This window comes from Pseudoliparis swirei, chromosome 4 (assembly GCF_029220125.1).
Source record: "Pseudoliparis swirei isolate HS2019 ecotype Mariana Trench chromosome 4, NWPU_hadal_v1, whole genome shotgun sequence".
Taxonomy (NCBI): domain Eukaryota; kingdom Metazoa; phylum Chordata; class Actinopteri; order Perciformes; family Liparidae; genus Pseudoliparis; species Pseudoliparis swirei.
Genome location: NC_079391.1, coordinates 4,890,667 through 4,906,704, shown reverse-complemented (window position 1 = coordinate 4,906,704; position 16,038 = coordinate 4,890,667). Strand labels below are relative to the sequence as shown.

At 40.0% G+C, this 16,038-nt stretch overlaps 2 protein-coding genes across 4 annotated transcripts in view; both read right to left on the bottom strand.

Moving 5' to 3' along the window:
* The window catches only part of gnb5b (guanine nucleotide binding protein (G protein), beta 5b), a 9,670-nt gene extending 4,180 nt beyond the window's left edge, over positions 1-5,490 (bottom strand). The window contains exons 1-7 of one of the 3 annotated variants that reach the window (XM_056413560.1): positions 5,391-5,490; positions 4,557-4,711; positions 3,496-3,607; positions 2,271-2,407; positions 2,101-2,142; positions 1,299-1,375; positions 714-846 (exon numbers count right to left, since the gene is read on the bottom strand). In XM_056413560.1, the coding sequence (XP_056269535.1) occupies positions 714-846; positions 1,299-1,375; positions 2,101-2,142; positions 2,271-2,407; positions 3,496-3,607; positions 4,557-4,682 (627 nt within the window). In that variant the 5' untranslated portion in view covers positions 4,683-4,711; positions 5,391-5,490. Of the gene's footprint in view, positions 1-713; positions 847-1,298; positions 1,376-2,100; positions 2,143-2,270; positions 2,408-3,495; positions 3,784-4,556; positions 4,885-5,390 lie in introns of those variants that run through there. The other 2 variants (XM_056413559.1, XM_056413558.1) reach the window with 2 other exon arrangements.
* Positions 5,491-6,425: 935 nt separating this feature from the next.
* Positions 6,426-16,038, bottom strand: part of myo5aa (myosin VAa) — a 60,988-nt gene continuing 51,375 nt past the window's right edge. Inside the window, 10 exon segments of the mRNA XM_056412710.1 lie at positions 6,426-8,968; positions 9,111-9,191; positions 9,709-9,883; positions 10,584-10,866; positions 11,625-11,775; positions 11,960-12,049; positions 13,259-13,413; positions 14,485-14,634; positions 14,723-14,816; positions 15,191-15,256. Of these exon segments, the coding sequence (XP_056268685.1) occupies positions 8,816-8,968; positions 9,111-9,191; positions 9,709-9,883; positions 10,584-10,866; positions 11,625-11,775; positions 11,960-12,049; positions 13,259-13,413; positions 14,485-14,634; positions 14,723-14,816; positions 15,191-15,256 (1,398 nt within the window). The 3' untranslated portion in view covers positions 6,426-8,815.

Below are 16,038 nucleotides of genomic sequence, written 5' to 3'. Positions count from 1 at the left end.
TGTGTGAGAGTGTGTGTGCATGTCTCTGTGTGTGTGTGCGTGTGCATGTGTGTGTGTGCGTGTGCATGTGTCTCTGTGTGTGAGAGAGTGTGTGTGCCTGTGTCCGTGTGCATGAGAGTGTGTATGTGTCTCTGTGTGTGAGAGTGTGTATGTGTCTTTGTGTGTGTGAGAGTGTGTGTGCCTGTGTCTGTGTGTGTGTGTGTGTGTGTGAGAGTGTGTATGTGTCTTTGTGTGTGTGAGAGTGTGTATGTGTCTGTGTGTGTGAGAGTGTGTATGTGTCTCTGTGTGTGAGAGTGTGTGTGTCTCTGTGTGTGTGAGAGTGTGTGTGTCTGTGTGTGTGAGAGTGTGTATGTGTCTCTGTGTGTGTGAGAGTGTGTATGTGTCTCTGTGTGTGAGAGTGTATGTGTCTCTGTGTGTGTGAGAGTGTGTATGTGTCTCTGTGTGTGTGAGAGTGTGTGTGTGTCTCTGTGTGTGTGAGAGTGTGTATGTGTCTCTGTGTGTGTGAGAGTGTGTATGTGTCTCCGTGTGTTCAATGTTCTGCCCTCAGGTCCGTGTGCTCCTCTTTCCGTGATAAGAGCCACTCAGTGTCTATTAATACTCTCGGGACAGAAGACCTCCTCCACCCTCAGTGTGTCGGCTTATCGGTTTCATCTATTAAAGAAAGAAAAAAATAAGCTCTTATTTTGAAGTTCCCAGAATCTTTTGGCGCTCACCTGCATGTCGGAGCTGGTGAAGCTGCAGCCGGACACGTAGTTGGTGTGCATGGCGACAGATTTCTTCTTCGCGGACAGGTTCTCGTTTTTGTCGAGCGACAGCGGGAACACGGAGCACTTGTTGTCCAATCCGCTGAGAGGAGAGGAAGAGGAGGTCAGAAGAAGGAGAAGAAGAGGCTCACTCTGGATATCCCATAATGATCCCAACTGAGGGAAGAATAAGTAGGACTGAGTATTAAATGAACATGATGTGTCAGATTCAGAATATTGAATAAAATATTTTAGTTCCAGTGAGCAATAAGTAGTCACCAAATATACACATTTATAAACATTTGTATACAGTATTTACTGATATAATAACATGGGTCATTTAAAATAATTAATTAACACAATAAGATAATATATCTCTAAATTACATACACATTTTTTTTCACAATAACAATAACTTTGTATTCAAAATAAATCGAAGTTTTTTTATTATTTTATTTAACTGTTTTTTGATTATTTTTATTTATTGGAAATAGTAGTTTAAAAAATAAAATAAAATTCCAGGTAATAAAAAAAAGATACATTCTCTGTACTCACCCGCATGCCACGGCACAGCCTGAGGGCGCATAGGCACACGCCAGAACCCATGTGCAAGGCAGGCTTACTGCATGTTCCTGTAGAAACATACATGAAACATGATAAGCATAAAGCAAATATTCTCTTCCACAGACACACACACACACACACACACACACACCGTGGTAAAACCTGCATTAATAGGGATTATGCTGAGTGAGGTTTCATGATGGTCAAATCAGGCTGAGTTTAAGTGCACTCAGGCACGCGCAGACACACACAAACACACACACCAACAGAAACACACACACACACACACATTATAGGTGGCAGATGGATAGATAATCTTTAAACGCATATTTCCTCCGTGATCGGGTTGCACTCTTAGAGGCAACAGTTTTTCACACGTAGATAGATAGATGGATGGATAGAGAGAGAGAGAGATGGATAGATGGATAAATATATAGATATATGGATAGATATATAGATAGATAGATGGATAGAGAGAGAGATGGATAGATGGATAGATCGATAGATAAATAAATAGATAGATAGATAGATAGATGATGGATGGATAGATAGATGGATAGATAGATAGATGGATAGATACATAGATAGAAAGATAGATGGATAGATACATAGATAGTTAGATGGATAGATGGATTGATGGATAGATGGATGGATAAATGGATGGATAGATAGATAGATACATTGATAGATAGATGGATAGATACATAGATAGTTAGATGGATAGATAGATGGATGGATAGATAAATGGATTGATACTTTATTCATCCCCAGGGGTAGATGTGTTTCTACTCACCTTATTGAGAGTAAATGCATCCCAGACGATCACTTTTCCATCCTAAAGAAGAAATAAACATCTGCATTACATAACAACATAAATAGAGCCCGTATAGCATCGTGATGCTCAGCATGATGTACTGCATTATATACATGTGTGTGTGTGTGTGCGTGTGTGTGTGTGCCGACCTGTGACGAGCTGACCAGCCGGCGCTTGTCTTTGCACCAGTCCATGCACAGCACCTTGTTGCCGTGGCCCTTCAGCACCCGCCTGGTCTTCACGCAGAGGGCCCCCAGGACCTCGATCTTCTCCGCCACCTGGTTCACTGAGGAGCACACGACATCATCGCTACTCACAACCTTCAAGGAGGGAAACATCGATCTAAAACATATTACGCTTACAAGTCGGCTCACTTGAAGTATCAAAAGTAAAAGTACTTCAAATGCTGTAGAATGGTGCCATATGCAAATATATTGCTTGATCTACTTAATCTTAGTACAATTGCAATAATTTATTGCATATAATAAGAAAAGCTGTTTCCTTTTATGAATTACACACATTTTTGTTTGCAACGAATCAATTTTCCAAGTAGTCAAACTAATTTGTGAAATCCAGTCAACTTTATTTTGAAAGTCAATTCAATTTAAATTGACAAGCACATTTAAGTTAAAATAACTTACAAGATGAAGTTGGTTCAACGTAACTTAACACGCACGTGCAAGTTAAATTAACTTACACAATTAAGTTTACTTTACGAGAAAGTCAACGTAATCCAAAGAATGTTGTACACTTGACTTGCAAATATTAGTTACTTAACCTACAAAAGTAAGTTAGATAAACATTAAAAGAAGAATTTGTTACATACAAAACATTGATTAATTAATACTAAAAACAGCTTTACTTCTTCTACATAATAATTTAATGCAAACAGTTTCCTCGATTTGGTTTAGGAGATCAAGAAAGATATTTTTAGTGAGATATATCAAGTTGTTGAACCAATATGGAATATTATATAATATAATCCATATTATTGGTTTATTATAGAGATGCTTAAACATGTTAGCGTCCATTCATGTCAACTTGAAGCTGATTTTAACTATTTTATACAACCAACTAATGTTAATATTTAAATGTTGTAGAAATGTTATCCAGCCAAGTTTAGTGTCTATATAGATAAATAGAAATAAAATAAAATGAAATGAATAAAATAAAATAAAATAAATAAAATAAATAAAATAAATAAAATAAATAAAATAAATAAAATAAATAAAATAAATAAAATAAATAAAATAGAGTACAAAGCACATACACTTTACTCTGAAATATTAAAGTGGAAGTATAAAGCAGCAGAAACATGAATATGATCATAACTTCACGAACACGCGAGTGCTTGTAAACAGGAGGAGACCTTACGCTCGACGTCGCTCAGCTTCGCGCGCTCCTCCTCGAGCTTCTTCTTCAGAATCTCGCTCTCCTTCTTCAGGGACGCCACGGTCTCCCCTCCTTGGAGCTGCTGGCAAGCCATCTTCGCGAGGGGGAAAGACGACAACAACAATAACAACAACAACAACAACAACAACAACACAGTCAGGAGGGCGCGTGGAGGAGGTTCGTTAAATTCGTCCCCGAGAGCGAAAGTGATGATGCGCCGCGCGACACATTCACATCTCATGCTGCGCCTCAGTGGGTCAGCCCTCTGCTTCCCCTGCTCCTCCTCCTCATCTTCCTCCTCCTCCTCCTGCTGCTTCCCCCTCCTCCTACTCTTCCTCTTCCTCCTCCTCCTCCTGCTGATTCCCCCTCCTCCTCTTCCTCCTGCTCCTCCTCCTCCTGCTGCTTCCCCCTCCTCCTCCTCCTCCTCTTCTCTCCTCCACATTCACAGCTTTACTCTGCTTCAGTGGGTCAGCCCCCTGCATCTCCTCCTCCCCCATCTCCTCCCTCCTCCTGCTCCCTCGTCCTCATCCTCCTTTTCCTACTCCTCCTCCCATCTCGTCCCTCCTCCTGCTCCCTCGTCCTCATCCTCCTCTTCCTCCCCCTTCTCCCATCTCGTCCCTCCTCCTGCTCCCTCGCCCTCGTCCTCCTCCCCCCTCCTGCTCCCTCGTCCTCCTCCTCTTCCTCCTCCTCCCATCTCCTCCCTCCTCCTGCTCCCTCATTAAAATTAATTTAGATGAAAACCATGAAGAAAATAATCCATTTCCCCCCCAAACAGATTTAAGAATGTTTAAATTTGCCAATCATTAAATCTAAAAGTCATTTTTAAAGACTTTAGATGACGAAGAGTTTTAATCACACACATTAATATTTCACTTTTCTTGCAAACATGTTTCAATATTCTCCTTAAACACACATAAAGGCTCCAGTCAAAGGTCCTCATGACTCCCTGTGTGTGTGTGTGTGTGTGCTGCTGAGTGGTGTGTTATTGTTTTATAATTTCCTCGTCAGAGCTTCTGAGATGAAATGACCCACTGACCACCTACCACTTCCACGCAGAAGGAGCAGTAGTTGATGGCCTCGGTCTTGATGTAGATGTTCAGGAGAGGGCTGGCCTTCCCGCAGCTGTCGCAGGGGCCAAAGGTCGCGGCCACGAACGTCTGGTCGCACATGACTGCAGCAGGTCACCGACGAGGAGCACCTTTGGGTTATGGAGGGTTCTCTTGGTGTTCTGCGCCACGTTGCGACCACTCGGCCCGTTTGTGTGTGTGTGTGTGTGTGTGTGTGTGTGTGTTTGTGTTTGGAGATAAGCAGTCGGTAATCTGCTCCGGCCTGATCCTTCTCTGAGCTCCAGAGGAAAGGAGTGCAGCTATTCTGGGGACGGCACATGTCCAGAATAAACTCCCAAACAACACAATAACTATTAAATGTGAGTTCTTTATATATATAAAAAATATATATATATATGACATAATTTTTACATAATAATATGTGTTCCTCCACATTGTTACATTACATTTTTTGGAAAAAAATGAATGTATATATTCATAAAACTACAACCTTATTAAAAGAGAAAAGTGAATCGTGATATTTTCAGTCCTTACATTAATACGGGTATTATATTGTACAAATTGTAGAATAAAATAAAGTTATGTTTTGCAATTTGACTTCAAATTGAGCCGCCGTTCAATTCTCAACTAAATTAAATTCTCAAGTGACCGAAGGTAAACGTTACTGTTGATCTTCACACACACAACTAACCTCAATTTAAACTGTTCATCACGAGTTATAAACTCTACACTCTCTACTCAGATGTGCACATCGGGTTCCATCCACTCGACACACATTTAAAACACCAAACACACAGTTTTAAATCTTACCTCACAATAAAATGTGTTTTTTCCCCTCTGTGCAGCAGGTGTTTATCCCCGAAGAAGCGAGTTGAGTTTTCCGGTGAGGAGGATCGTGAGCGAGGGAACCGTAAGCCTCTTAGTGGAGAGAGTAAGCTCCACACGTCCATCACCACACCTGCGAGGCCTCGAAAGTTACATTAACAGCCTAATCCACTCCCCATTATAGATGTTATATTTTAAAACCCCTTAAACTACACAATGTAAAATATCGCATCACCTATTTGATGTATTGTATTCAAATACATTTTGATTCAAAAGTGTTATAAATCGACGAATTTTGACATTTTAAAGGAATTTGACATTTTGACGTATTTTGATGTATTTCGTTCACCTTTTTGTTGGATGTTAAAGTTGTGTTTATTCTTATTACATCAAGCTCTAAATTACCATCAGTCTTCAGTTATTGTTATGAAAGAGCACAAAAAAAAGGAGTAACTAAAAAAAATCAACAGGAATCTTCTCCAAAATATCAATGATCCGTATTCAGTTTATTTAATGGCTCGGTAAAAATAAAAAATAAAAATATTCTTCAAAGAATGAGGGTTAAAAAAAATCCAGAAATATTTGATGTAAGGCATAAAAACATTTTGATTCAAAAGTGTTATAAATTTGCATTTCTGACGTATTTTAACATATTTTGACGTATTTTGTTCACCTTTGTTTGTACCGTCAGTCTTCAGTTATTGTTATAAAAGAGCAAGACAATTTTTTTTTAAAGGAGAAGGAAAAAAAAATCAACAGACGTCTTCACCAATAGATCAATAATGCGTATTCAGTATATTTGATGACTCGGTAAAAATAAAAAAATAAAATGTTCTTAAAAGAATAAAGAATGAGGGTTAAACGAAAATCCAGAAATATTTGATGTATTGTATTCAAATACATTTTTATTCAAAACAGTTATAAATCGACGTAATTTGACGTATTTTGAATTTTTATCTAAAAAGACTCAAGAATGAGGGAAAAAAATTAAATTCATAAATAATCCCCCAGAGACAATCCAACAGTGCTGAATTATATTTATTTGACTTTTACAGATTTGACAATTTATTCCAAGTTTTCTCAAGTTTCTTAACGGTGAACACATTCACTAAGCACGGAGACCAGGAACCTCAAACGGCCCAGTGTGTCACACGTCCACGAGGGTCAGAGGTCACTACGACAGCCCGATGACACACACATTCCGGTTGTTTTTTAAACAATTCTTTAAAATGGCACATAATCGACGCTATAGTGCTGATAAGAACAATGGTCATTTATAATGTCTGCGTCGTGTCATACAACCGAGGAATGACACTTTCTCCTATATGAGAGCCCAAGAGAAGCCCTGGGGAACAACAACAACATGAATGAACGTGTGTGTGTGTGTGTGTGTGTGTGTGTGTTCCTCCTCTGAAACTAGGCCAGCAACCAAACCATCAGGAGTGTTTTACTTCTTACTCGTGGCTTGCATCGATTAATTCATCGTTTTTTTTCAAAATAAAACAGCAGGAAAAGAAAAATAAATGATTTCAGAAATTGATTGTATAAAAATCAATAATTTCAGAAAGCGAAGCGGCCGCCCGACTGAGGGAATGTGGGGAAGGAAGCGGTTCAGTGGGAGGCTCATCTCTTTATCTGAACCTCCTCAGCAATGTGTCGCGAGTGCATCAGGACCGAAGGACAAAAGGGACACCTGATCAAAATAAAAGAAATGACCACATTTAACAATTTATATTCATTTTACAGTCGAGAAAGAAAACAAAAACAAAGCTACAATGTCGATCGTGTGTTTAAGTCGTTCGGATAGCAAAATCATTCAGATAAGGCCGACGATGTGCAACTAAAATCATGATATTCATCAACAATTTGAAACATTCACGTGGTTAATTAATTCCTTCAGTTTCCGCCTTCCTTGCCACATAAATGCACTTTAAACTACCGAGTGATGTAACAGAAGGCTGATAACACGTGGTCCCAATGGACATCAAACACAAAACTACTTCACATACTAACCTCTCTTTATATGTGTATTCAATATGGCATTTAATGAGATTCTCCACCGTGGTAAAATAGATTTAATTCTCAGCGCATACTGTCTTCGTTCACCGTGCTATTCAATTATTTCATTTAGTTGGTCGGTTTAAAAAAAACAAAAAACATTAAATAAATAATAAAAAAAAGGGTCCAGTTTTGATGACCATTCACGAGCCCCTATATATATATATATATATATATACATATATATATATAAATATTTATATATACATATTTATATATATATGTAAGCACCTTCAAAAGATAAGTTATTGAATGAAAATTAAGTTTTTGAAAGGGTAAAAAGGTCATGAGGCAAAACAATAAGGTTCACAAGAGGGCAAGAGGCAAATTTGGTTGACTGTTAATACTAAATGGCACAACAGGAAGTAGAGAGGAAGTAGACAGGAAGTAGACATGAGGAGAACGCTTCTAATCTAATAGAGGGACGGAGGTAAATGCAATAAATAAAATATATATGTGTTTTTCATATTTATATATATGTATAAATAATGTAGTACAGATCCGTCTTGGCTTGCTGTGTTCAGAGGGGGAAATGATGAAGCCTCAACGTGGCGTGGAGAGAGCTAACTGTAAGCCAATCAGGCGGCTTCCTACCGGTACTCGGCGTTAAATACAGACCAGACATTCGAGGCGAGACTTCAATTCACGAAGTCGTTCCTCTTTGCGAGGTCTCGACCCCTCTTTATTGGGACCGCTCCCGCGTATCGTTCCCTTCATTCTCACCGGAGAATTAAGATTCCTCATCGGCCCGACTGGATTTCTAAAAATGGCCGACGAGAAGAAACGATCTTAACGGCGAGTTGAGACGACGAAGGAGGGAGCTGGGGGAACCGAGTATCGGGACGACTCAAACGGACCCCGGGGTGTGGATGCAGAGCGAGTACCGGAGGCGGGAGACCCGGTCCCGGGGCTTCGGGGCTTCTATCAGGAGGCGTTTTTTTTACAAGCAGTGGAATGGACGATGGCCTTTTACAGACGGATTTAAACCAGCGGTGACCGTGGGTGTGTTTTTTTTTGTAAGCGAGAAAGTGCACGTGAGTGTATTAGGCGTGCACGTGTACGCTCAGAGGATGCAGGAGGATTGCACGGATGCATGTTGAAAGTTCAGTCCGCGATGGTTTTTTCTTTTTTTCTTGATTTTCCGTGCGTCAAAGTTCAGGATCAACGGATGGCGGAAGAGAGAACTGGAATCCTTGTTTTAAATTCGAAGCTCTCGGAGGCTTTTCAGCTGATATTTTTGGGACATAATTGCTCAAAGTGCGCAAATACAAATCCTAATTTCTGATGTATTTATTGTTGACCTGCAATTCCACCTGTGGCCACTACATCCGGTTGGCGTCTCGTGTTTTTTTTTAGACGCGGGTGAGGAAGCCCAGGTTGAGCGAGCTGGGGATCTGGATGGTCTCCAGGGCGAGGGAGGAGGGGTTGAAGGGGAACGTCACCGGGTAAATCATCTTGGTGTCCATCAACAGCTGCGGACTCTCGCAACGATCTCGCAAGCGAGTCTAAATTGGAGAAAAAGAAGAAGAAAAGATTAAAATAATTAATACACAGTCAAATTTATGTGGACTCAATTTGTGCTCTTGGTTTCGGAGGGTGTCTATTTTCCAGGAGGATTCGTGTCCTTCATATTTTTCCATAAATTACCTGTATGGTGCGTATGAATGACACAGACACTCTCTCCTCAAACTCATTGACCGGAGTGTAGAGGTTCAAGACCTTCACGATCTGGAAGAGACATAACAGAGCGGTTATCGAGATATACGGATACGTTGTGTTAATCTGCCACCTTATTAAAACAGAGGAAAACTTTATCGTGAATATTATTAGATAAAATGTTACGACAATGTTTTGTTTGAAATTAAAACCATGGATGGTTAGACACGAAAAAATGACAATGAGAACCATAAATTAAAAAAAATTATTAATAAACTTCCCCTAAAAACAGATTTAAGGATATTCAAATTGGATGAATCATTAAATCAAAGCTAAAAGGCAACGGAAAAGACTTTAGATGACGAGGCGTTTTAATTACAATGACTATTTCCCTTTAATTTGGTTGTACTTGCAAAAGTGTTTCAATATTTTCCTTAAGCGCACATAAACGCTCCAATTACATTATTTTTTGCAGGTTTATTAAATGAGCCGACAAAGAGCCACATTTGCTTTACATTGGTTTCTTAGTACGTAAACAGATTTAGGTCGAGAACAACGATGTGAACGTCGTTGTTGGGCGGCGGTGTACCTGCGCGGTGGTGAGGGCCAGGCACATGGAGCAGATGGCGTCGGCGTCTTCGTCAGTCTTCTTCTTCACCTGCAGCAGCTGCGCCGCCTGGATCAGCGGCTCCAGGGTCTCCTTGGCGCCGCACATCATGAGGCCTTTGTCCCTGAGCCACTCCTCCTGCTGGCTCACATTGTACCTGCACACGCACACACACACACACACACACACAAACGTCATCGGTAAAAACAAAAAAATATATATCAGCTCCGTTTGCAAAATAAATAAAAAATACAAATTCAAAAATTACAGTATTGGCTGTGAGAATATATTACGGTGTATTTCTGTAATCAGTCCAATAGTTCGTACATTTAACAGTGACAAACTGTATTCTTTTATAAATAGTAAATGCAAAAATTACAGTGTTGGATTATAAATTTATCTTCCAGTATATTTACTTTATGAGCCCAGTGGTTTGTACATTTAACAATGATAAAATGTATGTTATACAAATATAATTTCTTAAAATTAAAGTTATGTATATATATATGACTGTTATATATATTACGGTGTAATTCTGTAATCAGTCCAATAGTTCGTACATTTAACAGTGACAAACTGAATTTTTTTATAAATAGTAAATGCAAAAATTACAGTGTTGCTTTTAAATGTATCTTCCAGTAAATCTCCGTCATAAATCCAGTGGTTCGTACATTCAAATATAATTTATTAAAATTACAGTATGAACTGTTATATTTATTACGGTGTATTTCTGTAATCAGTCCAATAGTTCGTCCATTTAACAGTGACAAAATGTATGTTTTACAAATATTAAATGCAAAAAATAAATAAATCTCTCTCAACATGATGTGTGCTTTGGCCCTTGTCCACTGCTGTACCTGATCTGCATGCCTTTGCTCCAGGAGCACATGTCCTTGCGCAGCAGCAGGTTGTTGAGCGTGACGGCTCCGATGATGTAGAACTGCTGCTTCACCACCTGCTTGATGAGCTCGGGGTCGGTGCCGTGTTGGCACATCGTGGAGTGGAAGGCGCTCAGCTGCCGCAGGATGGAGTCCAGCGTGTAGGTGCCCTCGTCCGCGATGCTCGCCGTGCGCTTGCGGAGCCCCGTGGGCTTCACGCCCGACACGCCCTGGATGGTCTCGTGCTCCAGCATGCCGGAGACTGCAGGGAACACACACACGCACACACGCACATACATACATACACAAACACACGCACACACACACAGACACATACATACATACACACACGTACATGCATACACACACACATAAATATACACACACACGCGCGTGCACACACACACGTACATACATACACACACACACATACATAAATACATACACACACACGCGCGTGCACACATATACGCACACACGTGTACACACATTAATACATACACATATATGTATATATATATATATACACACATACAAACACATACATACACAGACACAAAAATATATATACACCCACACACACATACATATATACACACGCGGTCATACACACATACACCCACACACATTTATACACACACTCATACATACATACACACACATACAGGCACGTGTACACACATTAACGTATGTATATATATATATATACACATACATACATACACACATACATACATATACACAAAAATATATATACACCCACACACACATACATATATACACACGCGGACATACACACATACACCCACACATATATACACCCACACACATATTTATACACACACACATACATAGATACACATACACACACACATAAATATACACGCACACACACTTTGTAAGTATTTGTATCATGCGCATGTGCATCTATACTACAATAGTATTAGCTTGTAGGATCTCACACACACACACACTCACACACACACACATACTCACACACACACACACTCACACACGCACCTATCATGGGCTGCAGGATGTTCTCCATGCATTTGATGAGCTGCTGGTAGATCTGGATGGCCAGGTCACTGATCACCTGCCGGTACTCCGCCAGGTCGAAGTTGGACAGCGTGTGCTCGTTCTGCCTCGGCGTGTTGTGCTTCATGAAGGCCTGGAAACGACACGCAGAGAAACACACTGTGTTCCTCAGCAACTCCATTTAAAATAATATTGATGATATTTTATCAGTCGCAGGGACAGTGAATTATTGTCTACAAACGATACAGAAAACAATCAGATCGCCAAGTTGCCGTCTTCAGGCAGGTGTTCATCACTTCCTCTCCGCCGGGTCTCACCTCGTCGCCGCTGTACTGCTTCAGGCAGTGGAGGAAGCGGCAGGTGTTCGCCAGCCAGAAGGAAACCGTCTCAAAGTCGTCTCCTCGTTTCTGTCGAGAGGAAGAAGAAAGTCCAGTGAGTCAATGAGTCAGTAAGTTCGTGAGTCAGTGAGTCAGTAAGTTAGTGAGTCAGTGAGTCGGTGAGTCAGTAAGTTCGTGAGTCGGTGAGTCAGTGATTGAGTCAGTGAGTTAGTGAGTCGGTGAGTCAGTAAGTTAGTGAGTCAGTGAGTCGGTGAGTCAGTAAGTTAGTGAGTCGGTGAGTCAGTGAGTTAGTGAGTCAGTGAGTTAGTGAGTCAGTGATTGAGTCGGTGAGTTAGTGAGTCAGTGATTGAGTCAGTAAGTTAGTGAGTCGGTGAGTTAGTGAGTCGGTGAGTTAGTGAGTCAGTGATTGAGTCGGTGAGTCAGTGAGTCAGTGAGTTAGTGAGTCAGTAAGTTAGTGAGTCAGTGAGTCAGTGAGTTAGTGAGTCAGTGATTGAGTCAGTGAGTTAGTGAGTCGGTGAGTCAGTAAGTTAGTGAGTCGGTGAGTTAGTGAGTCGGTTAGTTAGTGAGTCAGTGATTGAGTCGGTGAGTCAGTGAGTCAGTAAGTTAGTGAGTCAGTGAGTCAGTGAGTTAGTGAGTCGGTGAGTCAGTAAGTTAGTGAGTTAGTGAGTCGGTGAGTTAGTGAGTCGGTGAGTCAGTAAGTTAGTGAGTCGGTGAGTCAGTGAGTTAGTGAGTCGGTGAGTTAGTGAGTTAGTGAGTCAGTGAGTCGGTGAGTTAGTGAGTCAGTGATTGAGTCAGTGATTGAGTCGGTGAGTCAGTGAGTCAGTGATTGAGTCAGTGAGTCAGTGAGTCGGTGAGTCAGTGAGTCGGTGAGTCGGTGAGTCGGTGAGTCAGTGAGTCAGTGAGTCAGTGAGTCGGTGAGTCAGTGAGTCAGTGAGTCGGTGAGTCGAGCACTACTGTATCACACGCACACACACATAAACATACATATACAAATTACACACATATACATACACACATATATTACACGCACACACACACACAAACATACAGTACACACATACAAATATCACACACACAGATATACACACATACATACACACATATACCCACATATATTACACACAGACATATATACACACATACACATATATACACACACATATACAGACACACACATGCACACAAAGTACATACATAGATTACACACAAGCACACATATACACGCACGCACACACAACACACAGTACACGCACACACATGCCCCCCCCGCCCCCCCACCTTGAGGATCTTCTTGATGCTGTTGATGGTGGAGGTGAGCAGCGTGCGGACCTTCTGGTCGTCGTTGACGTAGTCCGCGTGTCTCAGGCACATGAACAGGATGTAGGCCGGCAGACCTGGGATCAGATTCACGGCCACGCCGCGCGGCTTCAGCTCTGGAGACACAAGAGGAGTCAGGAGACAGAGAGACGACCCTGAACGTCACACGAAGCTTGATTCTCTACGGGTGATCTTTACATGTCAGACTGGAGGAAAAAACATGAAAGAAGCTTTCATTTTTAATATGGCCGGTGTTTTCTTCAACAGCTTCTTCCCTGTAATAACCCAACACCACCTCACTACACTTACCATGTGCAATAAGTGACATATTATTACCATCTGTCATTTAAAACTGTATCTAAAACTGCTCATATTAGCACCTTCTGTACAGTGTTTTCTTTTATATTTTTTCTTTCTTATTATAGTGTTTTCTTTTATATTTTTTCTTTGTTATTAGTGTTTTCTTATATATTTTTTCTTTGTTATTATAGTGTTTTTTCATATTTCGTATATTTTTTTCTTATTATCGTGTTTTCTTTTATATTTTTTCTTTCTTATTATAGTGTTTTCTTTAGTATTTTTACTTTCTTATTATCATGTTTTCTTTCATATTTAGTATTTTTACTTTCTTATTATCGTGTTTTCGTTTATATTTTGTATTTTTTCTTTCTTATTATAGTGTTTTCTTTAGTATTTAGTATTTCTTATTAGTGTTTTCTTTTATATTTTGTATTTTTATTTCTTATTATAGTGTTTTCTTATATATTTTTTATTTTTCTTTCTTATTATAGTGTTTTCTTTTATATTGTGTATTATTTCTTTCTTATTATAGTGTTTTCTTAAGTATTTTGTATTTTTTTCCTTCTTATTATAGTGTTTTCTTATATACATTTTCTTTTTTCTTTGTTATTATAGTGTTTTCTTTTATATTTTGTATTTTTCTTTCTTATATTGTGTTACTTCTAAACTGTTAGCATTACATCTCCAATGAGTCTGGACTGATGGTCTATGGGACACAAATAGCAAATAAAACCTTGAATCTTGAATCCGGTTCTGATTAGTTTGAACAAATGACATTTGAGGCATTAGAAAGTCATCTTTGAATGTGTTCCCGGGTCCATGTGAGTCTCATTGGCAGAAGGACACCAGCAGCTCCTGAACCAACGAGCGTCTTCCCTCCATCTTACCCAGGATCAGGTTCTTGACCAGTTTGAGCTCGTCCTCCTTCTTGTACTCCAGCATCCCTTGGAAATCCTTCTCCCTGCGGGGGATGTTGACGGGGTGAATGGGCTCGTCCACCGTCTGGCCCGGAGACGTCTGACCCTCCGCCTGACCCGCTGACGGACACACGACACAGGACGGTCAGATAATGCCCCGGAGCTCGAACGCACCGCGTCTACGGACTCCTGATCGGTCCTTGCTCACCCCCCATCTCTCCGATCCTCTTGGAGTACACCTTCAGCTGCTTCTTGAGCTTCCGGGTGGTTCGGTCCTGCTTCTCCAGCTGCTCCATCAGATCCTGGAATGGGTGGAGGGGGTTGGAGTGACAGAGAGAGAGAGAGAGGAAAAGAGAATCGTGAGGGCAGAGCTTCACACTGTGCAGCTGGTAGAAGGAAACACACAGTGTCGGCTTTGCATTGACCAACATCTGGGAAACAAAACCAACAAACAAATAAAAGGGGGCGGGGTTAAAATCAACATGAGATGCTAGAGGACTCGCTGTTAGAAACAGGAAGGAGGTGCAGAGCCGCTCCGCCGTGAGTTAGAAGACGCCGCTGTGGAGAGTTAGAGCGACCGACAGCACCGCTTCATTCGGAACGCACAACCTCGGTTAGTTCTGACACATGCAAACAGACACACACACATGCACGCACACACACACACTCTACATACAACCATCCGTCGTAAAATGATGACTCGAGCCTCTCGCGACGCCCTGGGGTCTTCGGCCAGGAGTTCCTGTCAGGTGATACCATCCACACACACACATGAGTGTGTGCGACAAGTTTTTACGTGTTTTTTGTGTGTATATGTGGTTCCCAAGTGGAAACGAAGCAACCCGAAATGGAGCAAAAAATAAATTAAATGTTATGGAATCTTGTGTTTACTTTAAAAAAGAAATCACGTCATTTCTTTGATGTTTTTTTTGGTGGTTGCATCAGACGGATCTATTATGGGGAGCGTGGAAATAGAAAAGTTGATGTTACTAGATTATAACTTTTGACTATATGAATAAAAAAGTCGAAAAGAAAAAAAAATGCTTACTAGGCTTCCTGATGTATTTATGGTCACTCCACGGCCACACACACATAATCATGTCATATAAATGTCTTCGTTTTCACCGCTGTGAGAAGATATATATATATATATCTATATATAAATATACACATACAGTATATATATATATACATACACACATATATATATATATACACACATACTAATACATATATATATATGTATATATACACATATATATATATACACACACTAATATATATATAAATATACACATATATATATACACATATATATACACATACACACATATATATATACACACATACTAATATATATATATATATATATATATATACACACATACTAATATATATATAAATATACACATATATATGTATATATATATATACACAAACACATATATATACATACACATATATATATGTATATATATACACACATACATATATATTATATACACACATATATATATAAATATA